At 45.9% G+C, this 20,502-nt stretch overlaps 2 protein-coding genes across 4 annotated transcripts; both read left to right on the top strand.

Annotated features, from left to right (window-relative positions):
* The first annotated feature begins 99 nt into the window (after positions 1-99).
* On the top strand, positions 100-1,331 carry LOC117578696. Its single transcript, XM_034264341.1, has 4 exons — positions 100-257; positions 317-591; positions 651-816; positions 885-1,331. Exons 1-4 carry the CDS (start codon positions 254-256, stop codon positions 1,022-1,024), a joined length of 585 nt encoding a protein of 194 aa, XP_034120232.1. The 5' UTR covers positions 100-253; the 3' UTR covers positions 1,025-1,331.
* Positions 1,332-1,951: 620 nt separating this feature from the next.
* LOC117583427 (putative uncharacterized protein DDB_G0277255) lies at positions 1,952-19,803 on the top strand. 3 transcript variants are annotated; one of them, XR_004573793.1, is made up of 6 exons: positions 1,952-2,219; positions 8,649-9,866; positions 9,927-10,331; positions 10,385-10,507; positions 10,580-11,100; positions 19,789-19,803. XR_004573793.1 is itself a non-coding variant. In XM_034271728.1 (5 exons), the coding sequence occupies exons 2-5, from the start codon at positions 8,649-8,651 to the stop codon at positions 11,042-11,044; spliced, it is 2,211 nt and encodes a 736-aa protein (XP_034127619.1). In that variant the 5' UTR covers positions 1,953-2,219; the 3' UTR covers positions 11,045-12,964. The 3 variants fall into 3 exon arrangements, 2 of the variants coding, with proteins under 2 accessions (XP_034127619.1, XP_034127630.1); XM_034271728.1 differs by lacking the exon at positions 19,789-19,803 and having other exon boundaries at positions 1,953-2,219; positions 10,580-12,964; XM_034271739.1 differs by lacking the exon at positions 19,789-19,803 and having other exon boundaries at positions 1,954-2,219; positions 9,960-10,331; positions 10,580-12,964.
* The last annotated feature ends 699 nt before the right edge of the window (positions 19,804-20,502 follow it).

A 20,502-nucleotide genomic window follows, 5' to 3' on the forward strand; every position in this document is an offset into this window, starting at 1 on the left:
TGGAGAGCACCATCGCGATACTTATCGAATAGAAGTCTGCAACCATCGGCTAGTTGCAATAACAACGAGAACACTCTCTAGAAATGCGCAATTAACGATATCTCTCAAGAGAGTATGAAAACATTGCAGAGCCTCCCATCAATAAGTACTCGGCCAAAAACAAATATAAACCAAACGAACGCACCGGGGTTTCTGATAAATCTAAGCCAATTGGTTACATATCTTTGCAAACACATCGTTGCTGTCGTAGGCGATGGGTAAGACACATTATTAGCCACATTCTCTATTCATTGGACTAATGGCATTACATCCACAGCGTTTGCCAAACGGAAGAAAGAAGATCCGCTGTCGTCCAACGACGATGAGATTTTGCAAATCAAAATAATAGAGCTGCAGGATAAATTGGATGATATCTTGAGCAACCAGGACGTAATAATCAACCTCATAGGCCAAGTAGAAAACCCTCTGCTAAGCAGTAATGGGTCTGATGACACCGAATCCACTGAGGTCAGAACGCCGTATTTCCCAGTGCGAGATCCAGAAGAACTGACAAAATTAGACGCTGAATTGGCCAAGCCCGGAAATAGCTTTGTGAGTACACACTACAGGATCGTGTCTACTATTCGCATGTGTTAATTTTAGCTCTGCAGATTCCTATGATGAAGCGAATATTGCGCCCAGAAGGTGTCATACAGCCACTAAAGGAGAATATTCTTAAGATATTCGGAGAGGAAATAATAATGGGCTTCAACTTTGATGGCGTGCATCACAAGCAGCCGTTTAGGCAGTTTACGAATATTAATAAGATCATCTATGGTGAGTGTTAACACACAAAAAGGTATGCATCTGCATGTAAAGCAATTAATCGATGTTTATATATTTAGAGATTCAAAAAAGAAGTGGATACACTGAAGCGGACTACATCGCAGACATAAGAATCACTTTTCACACACTAAAGCGGCGCTATCATAAAAGAAAACACGATGTGATGAAGAGGAGTAAATTGAACAAAATCTTTGACTGAGTTCAGTATAGAATTTGTGTTTAGAACAAGCAAATGTGACAGTAGTATAGTTACTAACATCATTACGGCAATTCGACCATGAGTCCAAAGGAATTTTCAAGACACTGAACGGGCAGCAGTGCTACGGCGCACATTAAGCCAGAGAAAAGAATCAATTACCTGACAGCCAAGTTTTTACTCAAGTATCTTCCTGAATTTGACGAATATTGTTTTGAGAGAGAGATACGTAGATAGTGACCAGTGACCCCAATCATGTTAAGATGTTACATTTTTAAAAAGAAGACATTTTATTGTGTTCATTGAAAAATAATTTTGTTTGATATCGTATAAATCGTATTAAAATACGATCCCTTTTTGCTTCAGGTGTTAGGTATTACACCTAAAATATCTAGTTATCCCCATAAGCAATAGCTTCCCTTTTATTTAAAGGATCATGAAATGAGGATCCGGAAAGGACAGGTGATGGGCAGAGGAAAGAGTGTGTTGGACTATCGAAGGTCCCTGTACTTTACTGAGTTCAGCAAACTTGATTTCCATTGGAAAACGTTGGCTGCAGCCGGATCAAATGCATTTTTCGATTGTTATGGCACTATGGATAATGGGTAATGGCAACAACTACGAGTACAACTCTTGTGGCAAGTACAGTGCACAGCAGACGACGGTGGAGCTACAACCGCTGGCCATAAATGAGAACTCAATTAGAACGTTTACATTTCTGTAAGACAAACCAGCAGCAAAGCAAACGAGTTGCTGTTCTCCTTCTTGTTGTTGCTGTTGCTGCTGGTGCTGGTGCTTGTGCTGCTGCTGCTGCTGTTGTGGTACATTATTTTGTGGCCTAAATAGTAGGCCTTGAGGAATCGGAATCGGAATCGCTTGAGTTGTTTTTGTTCACCAGAGAGCGCCAGCCGCCCCAACGGCGCAGCAGCAGCAGCACACAGCTCACTCTGCTGCCGTTGCTCTGTGGTGGTGCCTCGTTGCTTTGCCGACGCCGCTTCAGTGTAAATTTTTCTTTTGGCCCATTCGGATGTGGCCACGACGCGCGCGGTGTCCGTTAACATTATTCTTATTATTATTGTTGTTATTATTTAGGCTTTAACTGTGGATCCGATCCGCTGCGCTTGCCCTTTCCTTTCTGTCGTGCATATATTTGTGTTCCAGTTGCAGCAGCGTCCCCGCGTCCGGGTTGTGGGAGGAGGTTAGTTGTTGGATAATAAGTGTGCGACGCGACTCCAAAGTGTACGCAAATTGCAAAATCCCCCCCACTGTAGCTGCCACCCAACCCCTTTCCACATTCGAGTCCATTGAGAAACATAGATCCAAGAATTGCAGCTCTGTGTTCATGTGTGTGTGCTTGTGAGTGCGAGAGAGGCAAGGTGCTTGCCGAACGAAGGAGAGAGAAAGAGCGCGCCGTCAGAGAGCGCGCCAATGTGTTCTGCGAGTGTGTGTGTGTGTATGGTGTGTTAGAATGCACCTTGTGGTATTTTGAAATCTAAAAATTGCCAAACACAAAACGTTTCTTTTTTTCGAGAAGCATTGCAAAAGACTCCAGCTGTGCCTAATGCTAAGGTAGCAGAAAACATCAGAAACTGAATAAAAATCAGACAGGCGGACGGCAAGAACCACATCCACATCCAAGGCTGTTTTTGGTTGTAGAAATCTCTTTTGGCGGGTATGTATCGCACAATCTGTAATTACGAAACTCCCTTCGAGTGGTGGCTATTTCGGATCTTGGATTGCGACACATTTTGTTGGATTTTCTGTTATGGATTATGGGCGCCAAGGGTACAGCAGCAGCTATACCATCACCATCATCGTCATCGTCATCTAGGTGCTTGCTTTCCCAAAAACGTTCCCACACACATACACACACACAAGCACAGGCACACTGGGACACACACCAACACACAGATAGACGGCCGCATTGGCCAACATATTTACCTACGTCACGCCCACCTGATTTCAGTGCAATCGCGTTGGCCCAGTTTACGGGCATGCTCCAAGACAAAATATACTCCTACAAGGTCGATTGCCTGCCTCTATGTGTGCTTTTTTCTATACCAGTTTTCTATAAACTTGCCGCAGCGACTAGTTTCAATTTCTACTGGGATTATCTGCCGCGCTGCCTCTGGCTCTGGCTCTGTGTCTGTCTCTGCTGCAGGTGGCTGCAGCAGCTTTGCCTCTCTGGGAGCCTCATTATTCCCCCTCTCTGCCTTGTCTCTCACTCGACCGTCCTCCGTTCCCCATCCACCGTTTCTGTCTACCTTTTCGCATCGCTGTATGTGTGTGCGATTGTGATTGTGACACAGAAACCAACTAAGAAGTATGTGGAAATCTCTTGGCTGCAACGAAATCAATTCAGAAACCCAAGTTAGTTGTTTGCCAGTTGAGTTTCCATTTCAGAACATATGCGGATTTTCGCAACGTTTTGCAACAACGGATGCAACGAATCCCTGCTACGGGCTGGATTTTGTTGTGGCTATAATGGAAATATTTGATTTTCAAAAGGGTTTCCTCCCCCCTCTTCTTTCCTCATGCATCACTGAAGCCCTGAAGTTGTGCTGCATCCCTGGTTCATTTACCCAAATGTAACGGGCGCCCTCTTGTCTCCCCTTTGCACCCACACTGTGGTGTGCTCAATTCAGATATATATATGTGTGTGTGTGTGTGTGTTCGAGTGCATCTCCCCCACAGCCACTGCAAACTGCACGAACTCTGGTGCAATAAACGACGGAACGAACGGAACGCATATTGCGTTGGCGGCGGCGGCGGCGCGGCAGCGATAGCTTTGGATGTGGCTGTCTCTGCCTTAGTCGCTACTGCTGCTGCTTCTGCTTCTCTCTTGATGATGACAGCCGAGGTCGTAGGCAAAGACGACGGACGGCATACGCTCGAGTAACTGGCTCAGGCCCACTACCACAATCAACCAAACCTGTTGACCTAATTTCAAATTCTGCTGCGTCTTGTTGTTGGTGTTGGTGTTTCTGCTGGTGCTGCTGCTGATCTGTGTATCTGTAGCTGTGAGAGTCTGCGTATGTGTGTGTCTGCCGGAGAGCCAGAGCGCGCCAACGATTGGCAAATCTTTGACAGTGGTAGCAGTTTTGGGTGCTGCTAAGGGGGATTGATTCCCTAGGAGGTTAAATGTGCTTGATTCAAGTTTCCCAGCCATCATATATTGGCTCTTACTCTACATTTGCACGTCTTTTTGGGGGGCTTTTGTACTTTTACTGGGCGACCCCTCTTCGGGCGAGACGCCATCCTTGGCATTTCCGTTCCCTAACAAAACAGAGACAGATACAGCTGGGTCTCCTAGTCAGTCGGTCGGAGCTGTTGGTGGAATTGCCGTTGCATTTTTGAATCTCAATTTGAATTTGTATTTGTGGTACGTTTCAGTTCGGTTCGAGCCTATGTCGCTCCCCTTCGATCAAAGATAAGTTTGGATTACTATAGAATACTCCGAATGTACAGTGACATATGCAGATTACATTAATACATACTTATATCACCTATAAATAGTGAGTGATAAATTGTGTGAAAAAAGATTAAGTCTCTTTCCCTTGCACCTGCCCACGCCTCCACTCCCACCCTTGCACATTCAATCTCCCTCTGACCGCTCCCTGGCATGTGCATGTTCTGTGGAAACCCAATAATGTGCGTCCCAGTAACCACAAGAAATTACGGTCGCCTGCCCCAACTGCCACTGCTGCTGCTGCTCCACTTGTCGTCTCAGTGACGAAACGCCTATGTGTGCGTCCGTGTGGTTGAGAGCAGAGAAAATCAAGTGAATCAAAATGAGCGTATAATTAGGTCAACACAACAAAAATTATACGCTAGCCAGTGCCACTTACCAAAGAGAGCGCGAGAGAGAGAGCGGAGACAGGGAGTGATAAAGAGAGAGCCAAAACAGCAACAGCAGCAGAGTGGGGTCGGGAAACGGAATCGGAAGTGGGGCAGAGCCCATTGCATAGGCCATCAATTAGAAATTAATTCACGCGGCTAATGCTGATAAATTGCAATTGTTGGTGCAACCATAGGCGAGAAGAAGAACTATAGCAAAAAGAGCAAAGAGAAGAGCGCGCATGCACCTGCAATAGAAACAGCGAAAACAACAACAAGAGAAGCGCAGCGGCAAACCATAAACAAAAATGGGACATGCGCTCCACTCGAAGACAGTGAGTGGGGAAGAGAGAGAGAGAGCTCTCTCTTTTGGTCTTGCCTCTTCTCGCCTGCTACTCAGCTGTCTGCTGCTCTGGCTTTGGCTTTGGCTTTGGCTCCGCTCCCACTTGCTCCCACTGAACTATTTTTTTTCAATCTCTTTTCCGTTTCTTGATTTTCTCGATGTCCGTTTGTTGTTGTTTGTGCTGTTGCTATTGCTGTTGCCGCCATTTGGTTGTTGGCCGTGGCAAGTGTTTCGCAATGAGTGCAGGCCAAAATGAAATCATCGTGCTCTGCCGCTGCTGCTACTGCCTCCACTGCCTCCGTTTTGGTGGCATTGATGGGGGGGAAATTCCTGTTCCACTTTCTATTATGGGGAACCCGAGTCCAAGTTGTTGTTGCAGCAGCAGCGGCGGCAGTGTGGCAAAAGTAGCAAAAGAGCACGTAGCATATAAAAGTGTGTCGCCATGGAAAGTGGTTTCTTTCTCTCCTCTCTCTCTCTCTCTCTCTCTCTGTCTCTCCGTCTTCTCTCTCTGTTGTTGTGTCTCTTTCGGTTTGTTCTGGTTCTCGTTTCAACGCACATGTAACGCTCATTTGTTCTTGTTGTAGCCACTGCTGTTGTTTGCAAGGGGAATGGTTCATTGATTTGCTAGAGACGCCTCAGCGCTCCATCGACCGACTGACTCACTTTGTTGCGTGACGCCAAAGGCAAATGGAACAGCCGACTCGACCCGAAGCAGTTGGAGTAAATGGCACAGAGGGCGCGATCCCCTCCTGCTTTCCTTTCCCCTACCGAACCACACTGGCAAACCGGCAGGCAAATGCTTCTTAAGGTCAAATCAGTTATTCGCTCTCTTTTGTCTTTTTTTCTTATTTGCTTTGCATGCGATCAAGTGGTGGGAGGGAGGTTGGGGTGCTCCAGCCTTAAGCATCGCGCCGCACCACCAAAAGATGCGTCCGCTTTGGATTTGGATTCAGATTCCAAGACCATTCGAAGACCTCTCTTCCAATGGCTGGTCAATGCAATGCTAATGGACACTCGGCTTTAGATTTGAATTTGAATTGGAATCGGAATCGTGAGGCGAAGCGAGGCGAGTCTTGAGGCTATCCAAAAGATTCATTTGGCCTACAACCCACTGTGCACACTGGTCTGAGTATCATTGAAAATAGCCTTTAGATATATAACAAATGTACAGATCAGAGAAGATTTTCAGATCTATTCTAGAATTCTTACATGTACACTGGAAGAACTTTGACTATGATTGGGTTACATTTACGCTATAATCGCTCTAAAATTAGCCCCAATATTAGCACACATTTCTCTCCCATTCTGCGGACAGTGTACAACATCATTAAGGGCTCTCAAAGCGCTCCAATTATGTCGCTCACTTGTGTGTGTGTGTGTGTGTGTGTGTATGAGTGTATGTGCTCTCATTTCTGGAGCAGCTCAAGCTCAGGCGCTGGCGCTTATATATTTTCTTTTTCTTTCGGCTTTTGGTATTCCGAATTGGGAACACCTAGCAAGTGAAAATGCGGGACACCCCACCGGACCTCAGACCTCAGACCTCACACCCCAAAGCCCCTAACCCGAGAGCCAAGACCAAGTTGGGTCGCCCAAACAGAGGCGGTGGACAGCAGTGTGAAGGAAGACGATGATGATGTTGACGATAATGATAAAGCATGACCCAGTTGCACTTTAAAACTTGACCCAATGACTCCATTGGGTTGGCAACAACTCGAGGCCCGGGCTAACTATGGCATTTATAATGCCAGAGAGCAGAGCCGAACGCAAAGCAAAACCCCCCTCATAATTACTCAAAATGCAAACCAAGTTTTTGTGCGTTTTCTGTGCTTTAGTTTTGCGCTGGTCCGTCGATGCTAATGCTTACAGGTTTACAACATTCAAATGGGTCCGACCCATTCCCATCCCCATCCCCATCCCCATCCCCAGCCCAAGCACCGTCCCAGAGGGGAGTCAGTCGGTGAAACCTGTTATGCATCGAAAAATGAATTCGTAATTATGTATGTTGATATCTTTATGCTCCTCTCGCACGAGTGGTAGGCCTGGCCCTACGACACACATTTCAATCTGCTCTGCGGATGGTGATGATGATGGTGATGGTGATGATAATGATAATGATGAGACGATGAGAAGGCGCCCTCAATCTGCTGCCTGACCTGACCAGAAATGCACACACATCCATCCATTCATCCACACATTCGAATGGTGGATAGGTATGGGGAAGCTTTGCAGCTTCAGCTCTGGGGCTGAGGTCGTCCCCCATGGCTCTTGGCTTTTGTGATCTGGCTAATGCTAATGCACAAGCAGCATTCAAGGTTGAATTAAATTAGCTGCGAGAAGAGCTTCGGACCAGCTCTGCTGAATGATTATGGATGATGATTTATACTCTGACCGATATATCATACATGAGTATGGGTGTATTTGTATCCATAGTATTCACATTTGACCTATTGCCAAATCCAGACCTAGACCAGACCCAAACGAATTGACATGCGTCTAAGCAAACCCTCATGGAGTATTAATGCTGTGGGATTTGCTCCACGACAATATAAAACTGAACCCAACGAGAGCCCAGTTCCCTGAGAGACTGTGAAATCGTCAGTCTTTGAGTTTTTGCCAAAGAATTGTAGGCAAAAGCAGGCCTTGGATATTGAGTTAGGAACACATTTATAAAAAACTATGGAAAGGAATAATGTTTGCATGAAATCTTCTTAATTACATTAGTCCGAAGATCATTCAGATTGAAGTCGATAATGAGGAAAGGTTTGGTACATTATCTTTAAGTATTTAAAGCATGGGAATCATCTATCTACAATTCTTTTATAAAGATCCATCTAATTGTCTAGGGCGAATACCAAGCATTGTGTTCGGTGGCAAACTTTTGAATGATTTGTGCTGTTTGTTGGTGTTTGTTGGTGTGGTCTCTCCATCTCCAATCTCCGGGCAGTCTGTTTTGGCTTTGTATGGGTGTCCAAACGAATGCCCACCTGCAAGACCAGTAATTGGCCCCAATAACTTTGGTATTTTCATAGAGCAGGCCCCGCACGAAGTCAGCGTCAACGTGCCACCAGCAACAGCAACAACAACAGGCAGAACAACAAGCATATAGCCAGAGCCAGAGACAGAGACACAGCCACAACCACAGCCATGATGTGGAGGCCGCCCAAAAATGGTCGTTGTTGGTTCTTAGCTCAACCTCGCCCCCTCCTGGCCACCTTCCCCTCCCCACCATCATCCACCGTGCCCCCCCCTCTGCCAGACAAGCTTCGACGCTGACACCAATTTGGAGTCGAAGTCAAAGTCTGAGTTTGGGTTTGGGGTTTGGGGCTTGGGGTTTTGGTTGCTTTGGAAGCACTTGAAATGCCAAAAAAAAAGCTACAACTTGTCATCGATTTTTGGGCGTGGCTCGAACTAATCTTGGCACTTATCCACCTCCATTATCCATTGCAGATGGCCGAAACGATCAGCAGTGCAGCCAGCAGCATGGAGTTGGCCCTCAAGGACTCCAGTCCATCGGTGGCAGTGGGCGGTGGACTCTTAGTGGACATGACGCCGACCACGGCAGCTCTGTTGCACCACAATGCGATGGCCCTGCGCAGCCTTAAGGAGGCCGCGGCGCATCGGGATGCGTCCGTATCGGGCTCCGGCTCCGCCTCGGAATCAGAGCTCCCCGAGCCGCGCTCCCCGACGCCGACACCCACGAATCTCAGTACCGGCGGCCCCCACTCGCCACCCATGACATTCCGCTGCGAGAGATGTGACAATTTCGAGACGAGCTCCCGGGCCACCCTGCTCCTCCACGTGGTGCAGTGTCTGGCCGGACAGGCGGCGGCGGCCGCGGCAGCTGCCTCGGTGCGCCTGAAGAGCGAGGACCTGGGGGAGCCGGAGAACATGAGCCTCAGCCACATGGACACGGGAAAGCCCTCGTCGGACAATGTAGGGGGGTCCAGCTCCTCGGCCAGCTCCTCGCCGGCGGGCAACGGCAGTGGCAACAGCAGCAGCTCCAGGAAGGTCTTTGAGTGCGACGTGTGCAACATGAAGTTCTCCAACGGAGCCAATATGCGGCGCCACAAGATGCGGCATACGGGCGTGAAGCCGTACGAGTGCCGCGTCTGCCAGAAGCGATTCTTCCGCAAGGACCACCTGGCCGAGCACTTTACCACCCACACCAAGACGCTGCCCTACCACTGCCCCATCTGCAACCGCGGCTTCCAGCGGCAAATCGCGATGCGCGCCCACTTCCAGAACGAGCACGTGGGGCAGCACGATCTGGTCAAGACCTGCCCCCTCTGCAGCTACCGGGCTGGGTCCATGAAGTCGCTGCGCATCCACTTCTTTAACCGGCATGGGATCGACTTGGACAATCCCGGGCCCGGTGGCACCTCCTCCCTGCTTCTGGCTCTTGAGTCGCAGGCGTCGGCGGCGGCGGCTGCTGCCGCTGCCAGTTATGTTCCGCCCGGCATGAGTCCCGTTCCCGTTCCCGTTACAGCCCAGCAGCAGCAGCAGCAGCAGCAGTCGTCCTCGGTGGCGCCTCCTCCTGCCAGTCATCAGAGCGATAGCGGGGAGTCGATGCGCTCCCTGGAGAACGCCACACCGCCCATGCACTTCCTCACGCCGCACGTGGAGATCTCCACGCTGAGCGAGAACGGGAACACGGAGCTGTTCAACGTAAGTTCCACTCGAGCATCTCCTCCACCAATCCCCCTTGCTTATTGTAAGCCCCCACAGCTGATTTGCGTTTGGCGTGAATCTGCATTGCAGGGCAACAACAACAACAACAGCAACGGCAACAACTGCACCAGCAGCAGCAACGGCAACGCCAACACGAACATCAACAACAACAACAACAACAATTGCAACAGCCACAACAACAACAACAACAACAACACCATAAGTGTCATTAGCAATGGAAATAGCGAATCCAATGTGGATAAGGTGAAAGATCGCGCCCTCATCATGCAGTCGCCGGTGGAGCTGCAGCTGCCCATGGACTGCAACACAAAGGCCACACCCATCACGTCGAGCACTACGACAACGGTGAGCCTCAAGAGTCATCTCCAGCAGCAGCATCATCACCATCACCACCACGAGAACCACATAACGCCCTCGATTAGTTTGATACCAATCAAGCAGGTGAGTTCTTGCGGATAGAAGCAAATGCTCATCTTAAATTCAATTTCAAACAGGAGCCAATGACAGAGGATGTGGACAAAAAGTTGCAGATCAGTGGCAGTGATCCCAGCAGCGACACAGAACAATCTTCCAACAACAACAACAACAACAACAACAACAGAACCTCACTGATCAAGGTGGGGGTGAATCACTAAATAATATCCAACAATAATTGCTCACCATGGTCGTTTTTTGTTTCTCTTGATAAGGTCTCCCCATTGAAGTCCCTCCTGCGCGAGGATCTGAAACGTCGAATATGCGCCAAGGCCAACAACCGGATCACACGTAATGCCACACCACTGGAGAGCAACAGCGTGCTGTCAAACAGTCTGAGCAATGGGTCGGGTCCAGGGTCTGCAGCGGGTGGTGTGAACAGCAGCAGTAACGGCGGTGGCACAGCCGCATCATCGGTGCCGAATCCCAGCAATGGGTCCGGCTCCACACAGATATGCAATGGAACGATCACGTCGACGGGACAGGATGGGGATCTGCTGAATCGCAAGCTCATCCTCACCTGCCACTTCTGCGGCATTGAGTTCCCCGACGAGACGCTCTACTTCCTGCACAAGGGCTGCCACTGCGAGAGCAATCCGTGGAAGTGCAACATCTGCGGCGAACAGCTGAACAACGTATACGACTTCAATGCTCATCTACTGAGCAAGAGTCATCAATAGCAGCCACAGTTCGCCAGCGGCGGCATGTAAGCCGGCTGGCACTTGGATGGGATGTAGTGGGAAGGGGGCATCTGGAGATCCTCCAGCAATGGATAGACACGGATGCGGATTCCGAATATTTACTTAGCTCAATTTTGAGAGATTTTCCACAACCAGGCACACAGTTACGCTCAGAGCAAATGATTATACACCTACCATCTAGTTGTACATCTAGATCTACGTTTACATCTACATTATATACATAGTTATATATACATGCATACATATAGAGATAACACTCATCATATTTTTATGATCTGCATGCGGAGCCTCTGCAGGCGAGGCATGGAATGAGAGCTACGTAGTTACCTAATCCCTTAACAAATCGAAACTTTACATGAACGTTTAACGTGACAAGGAAAAGAAACAGAAACAGAAACAGAAACAAAACAAAAAGGAATCGAAATGAGAATCAGAACCAGAAACCGATACCGATACCGATACCGAATATAATGTTGAATCCCTTCCCCACAAGCGAATCGAATCGAACCGAACCGAACCCTGTTATGTAGTGTTATTATGCCTTAGGTTTAGTAGTTTTAGTCTTTAAGTCTTGGCAATAATTTTCCAGCCGGTTCAACCGGCATCAACACTTACGTCACCATGCGATCATGCGATACGTAATGAGTACAGTACTTTCACGTGACGTAAGTGCTCTTAGGTCGGTTTAGTGCATTGTAGTTACGGGACGCGCCTCAAAGGTGACAATTTATGTTTTACCCCTCATCGTACACACACATCGAACATCGTATAAAAATGCCTAAACAGTTCATCAAAGGCTTTAAATTTGTTATGTTTTCAGAGTTTAATAGAACAGCAACAAGTTTAATTATAACAGATCTATATGAAATGCAATATAAGCAACGTTACATACATATATGTAAAACAGGATATATATAAACACTCCCACACACACACACACACACACACACACACACATAGCCAGGTTATATACAAGACCCTCACTCACACTTACACAGGTACAGTTGCATAGATACAAATACACAAAAATATACAGATACAAAAACGGATACAGATACAGCTGCAGACATATAGACACAGTTTGTTTTAGCTTAGCAAGAGGTTAACGAATTTTGAATTCAATTATTATAATCGTAACTTTTACTTAACACACAAACCAACAACAACAGCAAAATACAAAAACAAAAGCAGTAAGAGAAGCAAGCGAGAAGAGAAGAGAAGAAGCAGCAGTAACGCAGCAATTTTGGACTATCCGCACAGTGCTGCTCAATAGTTTGCATACATCGCCCACTGTGTGTCCAAAGCATGGCAACATATTTTGAAACAAGCAAAACGCAAAAAACAAATGCAAAAATTACAATTGTGATACGAAATTGTTGTAAATAATTGGTATAAACTGAAACATGGATTAACATGAAATGAACCTTATTGTTTAGATAAAAACTATGCCTTAGATGCCTATGATATAGCATTACATAAGTACACACCACACACACACACACACACACACACACACACATTTATAAATATACTGACAAGTATACCTATATGTAGATTTACATCTATGATACGAGCACGTGTGCGCAAACACTGTACAAAAGAAACAAAATGGAGAAGCCAACTTGGACACGAAGCTGTTGATTAGTATAGTTAACTTTAGTGTAAATCAAAATTTAAATACTCCCCAGATACCTTTTCCCATTCCCCATTCCCCATTACCCATTCTCTTTCCAGCTCCCTATCCCTCCTCTCCCATTCCTATTACCATCTCCCACTCTGACCCAATCTTGGCTGACGTCGCCAAATTTTACTTCAGATTAACATCCGTCCATGATGTTCACAAATTTCTAGGCCTGATAGCGAAAGTAAACCAACTTATTCATAAAGCATCTGTGTAAATTAATGATGATAAGGAGAAGCATAAACTAAACCCATCCCAATGTGTAGGTTCTTCTCTTTTGGTTGTTCATGATCTATTTACACTTAGTTAGATTTAATCATTAGTCGAAGCTTTTTGTTAGACTCTTTATTTGTTTCTCATCTCTGTTAGCGCATTCATTGTACATTTTATCTATTTTTTTTTCCAATACTTTGCTCTTCTCTAGCCAATTCCCTTTTGTAAAAATGGTTTGTTGTGTTCATTTAATATAGTTTATTCAGTAATCTATTGTAGGGTTTAATTATGTTTTTGTTTTTATACATACACGTACGCCTGCGTACGCATTGAAACTTTGTTAATAAACTAGCATCCAGTTGTTATGAAAAACCAATCCATTTTGAAATCAAAAGCGTATAACGTTGAATGTAACGATTGAGCAATTTTTAGCTGAACTTTCGTGTTGAATTTTAATAGAATTAAATCGATAAAAGATAAAAAGAAAATGGAAAAAACACCAAATGCAGAAACAAAACATTTACTTAATTAGTGATTACAATTATAGCTACAACAAAAAGGCATGTTAATTTTTTAGAAATAAAAACGGTTGAAAACAACAGAGCAGAGTGTTTTATTTCAAACTGTTTTTCAAATCTCTAACGGCAGCAAGCAGGCCAGGCAGTGCTTGCAAGCAGTGCACCTAACCACTTGCCATGCGCGACAAGCAGTTCGCAACTGTTAAGCATAACATTGCTCTGTTAACCTGCTTTCTGTAGATTGGTTAAATGGCAATCTACCAATAAGAGCAGCTGTGCACACACAACCACGCGCCACGCACTTTATGCATCTCTTTCTAGCATGCGGTTTTGTTCTTCCACTTCACCTTAAAGTTAAATAAAACCGAGTTTATTTTTGAGATCCATCTGTGCCTGCAACCACACTCGTACATTCATGGCTATTTATATTGTCTAATTAAAAGGGGAAAATTCCATAAATACATTGAAAACGAGGAGCAACGTTGTAAGACGCGCTGTAACGCGCAGCATTTTTAAAAATTATAATTGAAGTGCCTTTAGGCATAATATGATTATGATTATTATTTACATATGTATGTAACTACATTTAAGTTGAAATTGTACATTTAACATTTACATTTAACATTTAAATACAATTATTATATGGAAGTTGTTTTTTAATTGAAAACATTTTCATACGAATTGTAAACATACTAAATACTATCGCATTCCTATGTACACAGTACATACATAGATATGAACCCTAGGAGTGAGATAGAGAGGCGACTATGGTATCATTGGCAGCTCAGTTCCGTCGCCACTGAAGCCATTTGACAATTTTCCTAATACCTTCACGATCCCAATCTGGATTCCGAGCATATGCTCTGCTTGCCCCGATGCCATGTGCATGGGTTTTGCTTTGCGGCAATTTGTTTGCAGTTTTGTTTGCGATTTAGGGGATAATGTGCCATAAAGCCAAAACACGATTGACTGAGTCGCCGGTCACGACTAATCGGAATAGAGCGAAGATAGGCAAAGTGAGACAGAGAGACAGAGAGAGAGAGAGAGAGTGATCTGGGAGGATGGATGGCCTGGCTGATCGGCTGAGGATAATGCCCGGCAAGTCTATTGTGTACGCATCAATAGTTATAATCGCAGCATCAATATTTACCCTAAGACCGACTCTGGGGCCGATCCGTCGTAGCCATTGCCTGAGCTGAGCCAAAACCCCGACTCCGACCGACCGACCGACCGACCGACCGACCGACCGACCGACAACAATGCGAGCAAATCCGCTGCGAACGTTCCAATGAGGCGATTAACACCTAAATATGTGTGTCATTAGAGGCGACAAATGGAAAACGTATTGACAGGCAGACAGCCGAAGGCTTTGACATCCTCATCCTCATTTCCAGCCTGCCAGAAGCACTGCCGTCGCTGCTGTCGATGAGCTACACTAAGAGAAATCACTGGGAAGTGATTTCAGATTCATAATCATATCTTCATTATCGTTGAAGATACGGCGGGGTACGCACATATTCACAAAGGTAAACCCTACTCAGAAACATAATTCAAATTGAAATTCTTCCAGCGTTTCTCTCTGTGTAATTCCACATATCATAATCGCAGGCTGATTCTGTTTTGGTTTTTGGCTCCGTTCTGTTCGGGTTGGTGTCAATAATGCTCGTGTTTTTATTTTCAAATGCCGATAACTTGCCCCTAAGCCGATTTGGCATACGTATCGCCCAACCATAGCATAAATGCACACACACACAGACACCTCAACCTCATATGCAGTTGCAGTGTTTGAGCCCCGACGATTTTCAGGCATGCAAGGCGATCCATGACATCAGCTTCCAGGCAGGACTAGGCAAAAACCCACAAAAACTAAACTCTTCTTCATGGATAGATGCACCTTTGGCAGAGGCTCGCCAATAAACTACTCCCACAAGTTGCGGTCGTCTTTTGGGGTCTGGTCATCCATCGATGGATTGGATCATTTTCTCCTGTGGCATGTGCATCGTGCACTTCTCCCTTGGGTTTTGCCACCGTGTGTGGGCGAACCTAACCCGATTAGAGGCAGCCACAGCCCGGAGTATCGAGGGGATTTAACCAATGGATGATTAAAAAGTCCCAATGACACTTTGGTTGTCATTCTACACCGCTATGTGGGGCTTTTGGAACGAGTATTAGTATCCAATGATGAATCAATGATGGCTGTTGTCCTTCACTGTTATTTTCCAAGCTACAAACAAATAAACATAATTCCAAACTAAAAACAAATTCTTAATGGAATTGACTCGAAACCCCAAGAAGTTTTATATACATTTCTATGACCCCCTCGGATTGTATCTTCAAATTGAAATAAATTTCTTGTATTTAATGCCGAATAGAGGCTGCAATCTGGGCGAGTGAAATAATTAACAAAGCAATGGTTCTCAAATATTATCTATCCACTTCTTGTTGATCTCCCAAGCAGATTTATTTGGCCCCCCCGGCCCCTGTTGAGGCCCTCTTCCCCTTGGCCGACACACAATCTCCCATCGGAGCGTTAACGCTCATGTCAGTAAGTTCAAATTACATTTAATTGTTGGACATTTTTTGGATTCGTTGAGCGGGCGGGCGGCAGGGCGGGAGGGCGGTAGGGCGAGGGTGGTGCACGCACAGCCACACATCTATGTACACATCCACAGATACACGATGTAGAGACATGAAAAGCCACCACAAGGCCATCAGAAAATGTATTCGGGCTTAATTTGTAAAAGAGATAACATTTACACGTCAAAAGCGTTCAGGACTGGGACTGGGACTGGGACTGGGACTGGGGCTGGATGAGGGCGTTACGAATGATGGTGGTGATGTGTCAGATCCTCACTTCCATTTGAAATATAATAAGTTGATTCTGTTGGAAGTTGGGGTAAGTGAATTTGAATCTCAATTGAATTGCGAATCGTTGGTTTAAGGGAACGAGCACGAGAACGTCCGTTCTTTACGCCTGTCTGGTCGCCCAGGTCCTGCCCTCCTCATCGCCCGCCTGGCGAACGAACCCAATTATCTTTCAATAAAAGGGGCAGCAGCAAAAGTGCATCCTCAAGTTACACGCATGTTGTTGTAACGGATTTGTATGTGTGTGTTTTGCCCAAAATCCAAAAAGCCAAAACAGCAACAGCAACACAGCCAGAGCCAGAGCCAGAGAGAACGAATGAACGCACATTTCCATAGGGGTTGTACTTGGGCGACTCTCTGTATCTCTCTCTCTGTAGCCAGAGAACTTTCTGGGTTCTGGGTCCCCTTTTGTCTTTTGGCTGGCGTAACCCAAATCTGGCCTGCGGGCAAACATCTTTATTAATTCATAATTCAATCGGGAATCGCTGGGGAAGACACAATAGAACAGGGACCAGAGAGCATGGAAAGCATCGCACATTTGGCAACATTATGGATTTTGATTTAACTTCAATTTTCCTAGCTCTACGCTCTATGGTCTCCCTATTTCACTTTTGTTTCAGTAATTCAATACGATTTTTCAATCTCACAACAATGGAGAGCAGCTCAGAGATGATTTCAATGGGAAAGCTCACTCGGGCAGCCCCTCAATTTTCTAAACGAGATGATAATGTTGATGATGATGGGAGGAGGATGGTAGAATGCTCTGTCCCAAGGCATGTTTTGGCCAGCAAGTGGAAAATTGGAATAGCAATTTAGTTTAATTAGTTCGAATGAAGGCAACCACTGGCCGATTAGGTTAATGCATCTCAAATTATGTTTTCCAATTGCAGCAGGAACGAGGATGCTTTATTTAGCGTCAATATCTATGTGGCTGTCGAAGGAAAGTGCTTTTTAATGAACTCAGCAAACTTTCAGCAGCGTATCGATCATCAGGGGAATATTTGTACACATTATTCGTATCTGTAGTCGTGCATCATTGGTGTACGATGCAATCGGGCCGAAAACCGTTTACATGGCGTTTCAGTAATCACATGGAAAATCTGCCAGCCGTCCTCATGAATATTTTGGACAGCGAGAGCATTTAATGCATTTTTCCCCTCTGTGTTTCCATCTAATCCGTTTTCAAAATCTCTAAATCCATGCGGTCTGTGGGCAAGAATAACAATGCCACAAACTGAAAGAGAAACAGCAACAGCAACAGCAACAGAAACAGAAACAGCAACGGAAATGTTTCTAGAATCAGAATCCACGGAGTTGGCTGAGTGCTTTTGTTAATCCGAATCCGAGGGACTGAGCAGGGACCCAGATCCCAGGCCCAGCAGAGGAGAGGCAGAGGCAGAGGCAGAAGCAGAGGCGAGTCTCTTTAGCACCGAGACTCAACCACAAAAGCCACGCCCTCCGTCTCTCAGCGCGAACAAGAACAAGAACAAGAACAAGAACCAGAGCCAGGATGAAGACATCATCTTGATAGGGAGAGAATGGGACTGTTACTGTTACTGCCTTTTCAATGCTCTTATGAATTACGGATCGACGCCTCCTGTTCCCTTTGTCTGGTGCACCTTTTGCTCGAAATTGAGTCGTTGGGCATCGGGCAGCGGGCATCAGGCATCGGAGTCCCCGTCTGAACATGACTCCCCCATCTTTATATCGATGGTTATATCCAGGGGAAAATCTCATTAGACACACAAAAGGGAAAGCGACTCACCTTTCATTTGGGATGCTCGGCGACAATTAGTACGAGTGTCGAATTATTCCGCAACCGAAGCCAACAGTAAATGCCATTAATGAAGCAAACTTAAGAGGTGCTCCAGGTGCTCCAGGTGCCCCACAGTTACGCCCACAAGCTTTTTCCATAAGGGAGGATGCTTGATTCGCTTGAAGCGATGCGAACCCCTTACAAGTGTCTTCGCTGAAAGAAAAGGGTTATCCTCGTACATATACTCGTAGTCTGTAGCATGTGTGAAGTGTTTGCGTTGCTCATTTAATGCTGCAAATATTTGGACAAAGTTCAAGCCTATCCAAGTCCCTCGGGCCATTTAATTCACACCCCGCCCGAACGGCTCTTCAGCAATTTGTCACTGGAAATTATCATAATAAAGTCGGAATTTATTGATTCGCCTTGTTGACTGCTGTTCACAATTGTCGGAACAGTCCGAAACAGTGCGGAGCAGATGGGTTTTTCTCGGGTACGGCTGTTGTTTGTTTTGGGGAATTTGCATTGCTTCCGCCATCCATGCCCATTCCCCTGCTGTCCGTCCTGCTCTTCAATCTCTTGCCCGAACCCCCACGAAAAGGGAGACAACAATGCAACTCTTTTGGTTGAATTATATTCAAAGCGCGTTTGTCTATTTACAGTACATTTACGCACTTAATGATGGGGTTCGTTGTGTTCCCCCCCCCGCTCTCTGTCCGAACACCATCCCCCGCCTCAATAGCATCCCAGGCATCCCACCCCACCCACAGACAGGCGGCGAAAAAGTGAGCAAATGTCAGTCAAAAGATTTAAAGATGTGCCGTTAAATGTTTTATATTGCGGTAAACGTTCCCCTGTCTCATGTCTGTCGTTCTGCCTGTCTGTCTGTCTCTGTGCTTTCTCCCTTTGTCAATAAGCTTCAAAGACAGTGGGACCAACTTGTCACAGTTCTGCACAATTATTATAATAGTTGCAACTACATATGATAATTTTTTCTAAGACCATACCCAATAATGACCATCATACATAATTGGCTTCTTAGAAAAACAAACATTCAGTGTGGCCTGTCCAAATATTTTGTGCACCCACAATGAGAGTGCATTCCACTGTAACCATGGGCTTTTGTTCGGGGGAGTTAGTTGAGCAGCAATTTTCGAACGAGACGAGAGCCAGAATGAGGCGAAGAGCGTGGATGGGATGTGGAAGGAAACTCTGCACAAATTGACGACAAAACAGAAAGAGAAACACTTTTTCCTGGAGGGTGCATAAATTCAATTTCAAATTTGTGTGTGTAAACCTTTGCAGCGAACGAGTCGGTTTTTTTTTTTGGTATTTTGTGGTTAACCTAATTGAGTCGTCTTGTAAAATATGTAAATGCAGGACCACACCACAGGCCACACACCCTCTCTTTTGGGCCTATAGAAGTCAGAGTTTGTTTGACTGTTCCCGGGCGTTGCTTGATAATTATCAACCCTCGAAATTATGTCCGACGACGCATTAATTGGATAAAACAACAGAAGCAACTGGAGGGCAGTCAGTTTCAGTCTCAGCCCACCATTCAATAGATGGCCTCTGCAGTTTGTCCCGATTTCTCACACCGTCTTTGCCTGCTCATGTAATTGGTCAATGGCACCCGAATGACACATTCCCTGGAAGCTCCCTCCAAAACTAGCAAATCAATTACGTGCCAAAGATGGGGAGTGGAGTGGTGCGTCGCCGGCTAATTGGAGACATATGGTATTCGTCTATCGCCTATCGATTCCACTACCAATAGCAATACCAGACTCCAGACCCCATACCTCAGAACGCAGACGGCAGACCGCAGACGCCAAGAGGCAGAGGTGGCCCGAAAATTGGTGGAGGATAGTGCAGGGAAATAGGGTCAAAAGTGTCACATCATGCATAATGATGACGGTGATGAGGTGGCGCGAACGGTGCGAGACGGGACTAAAAATAAAACATGAAATGGCCGAAAATGCCTTCATGCATTGGGGAAAATTAACTGACACTGCGGCGTATACTTAATGCCGGGGCAGGGCTCGACGGTGTTGCCGGCTACTGATAATTGCGCTTTCAAGTGTTTCTAGCGCTGACGACTGTCTGATGGTCTGACGACTTGCACATGCTCTAGCCCCACCCCACCACCATGGATTCACCTTGTAATTTGAGCCGAAAATTTGTTGTAAAAAGGAAGCACTTATCCAACTAGTCAGCCAGTCCATCAATCTGCCGCAAGAGTCGTCTCCTCTTCTGGCGCTCCTCTGGCGCTTGCTCTTGCTCAGATTAGATCGCATATGCACAGTCGAAATGATTCCACATTCGATATAGTATAGCATAGTACGAGTACGAGTACGAGTATGTATGGGCATGGATATGGACACAGAATGTTCCCAGGGCACACTACAGA

The sequence above is a fragment of the Drosophila guanche genome, unplaced genomic scaffold (assembly GCF_900245975.1).
Source record: "Drosophila guanche unplaced genomic scaffold, DGUA_6, whole genome shotgun sequence".
Lineage (NCBI taxonomy): Eukaryota > Metazoa > Arthropoda > Insecta > Diptera > Drosophilidae > Drosophila > Drosophila guanche.

Bases quoted from the DNA above. Each gene is read 5' to 3' on its own strand.
- LOC117578696 (XM_034264341.1), top strand. The intron at 592-650 runs GTGAGTACACAC...TTAGCTCTGCAG, and splicing joins CCAAGCCCGGAAATAGCTTT to ATTCCTATGATGAAGCGAAT. The intron at 817-884 runs GTGAGTGTTAAC...TTATATATTTAG, and splicing joins TATTAATAAGATCATCTATG to AGATTCAAAAAAGAAGTGGA.
- LOC117583427 (XM_034271728.1), top strand. From the start codon at position 8,649: ATGGCCGAAACGATCAGCAGTGCAGCCAGCAGCATGGAGTTGGCCCTC. The intron at 10,332-10,384 runs GTGAGTTCTTGC...AATTTCAAACAG, and splicing joins GTTTGATACCAATCAAGCAG to GAGCCAATGACAGAGGATGT. The intron at 10,508-10,579 runs GTGGGGGTGAAT...TCTCTTGATAAG, and splicing joins ACAGAACCTCACTGATCAAG to GTCTCCCCATTGAAGTCCCT.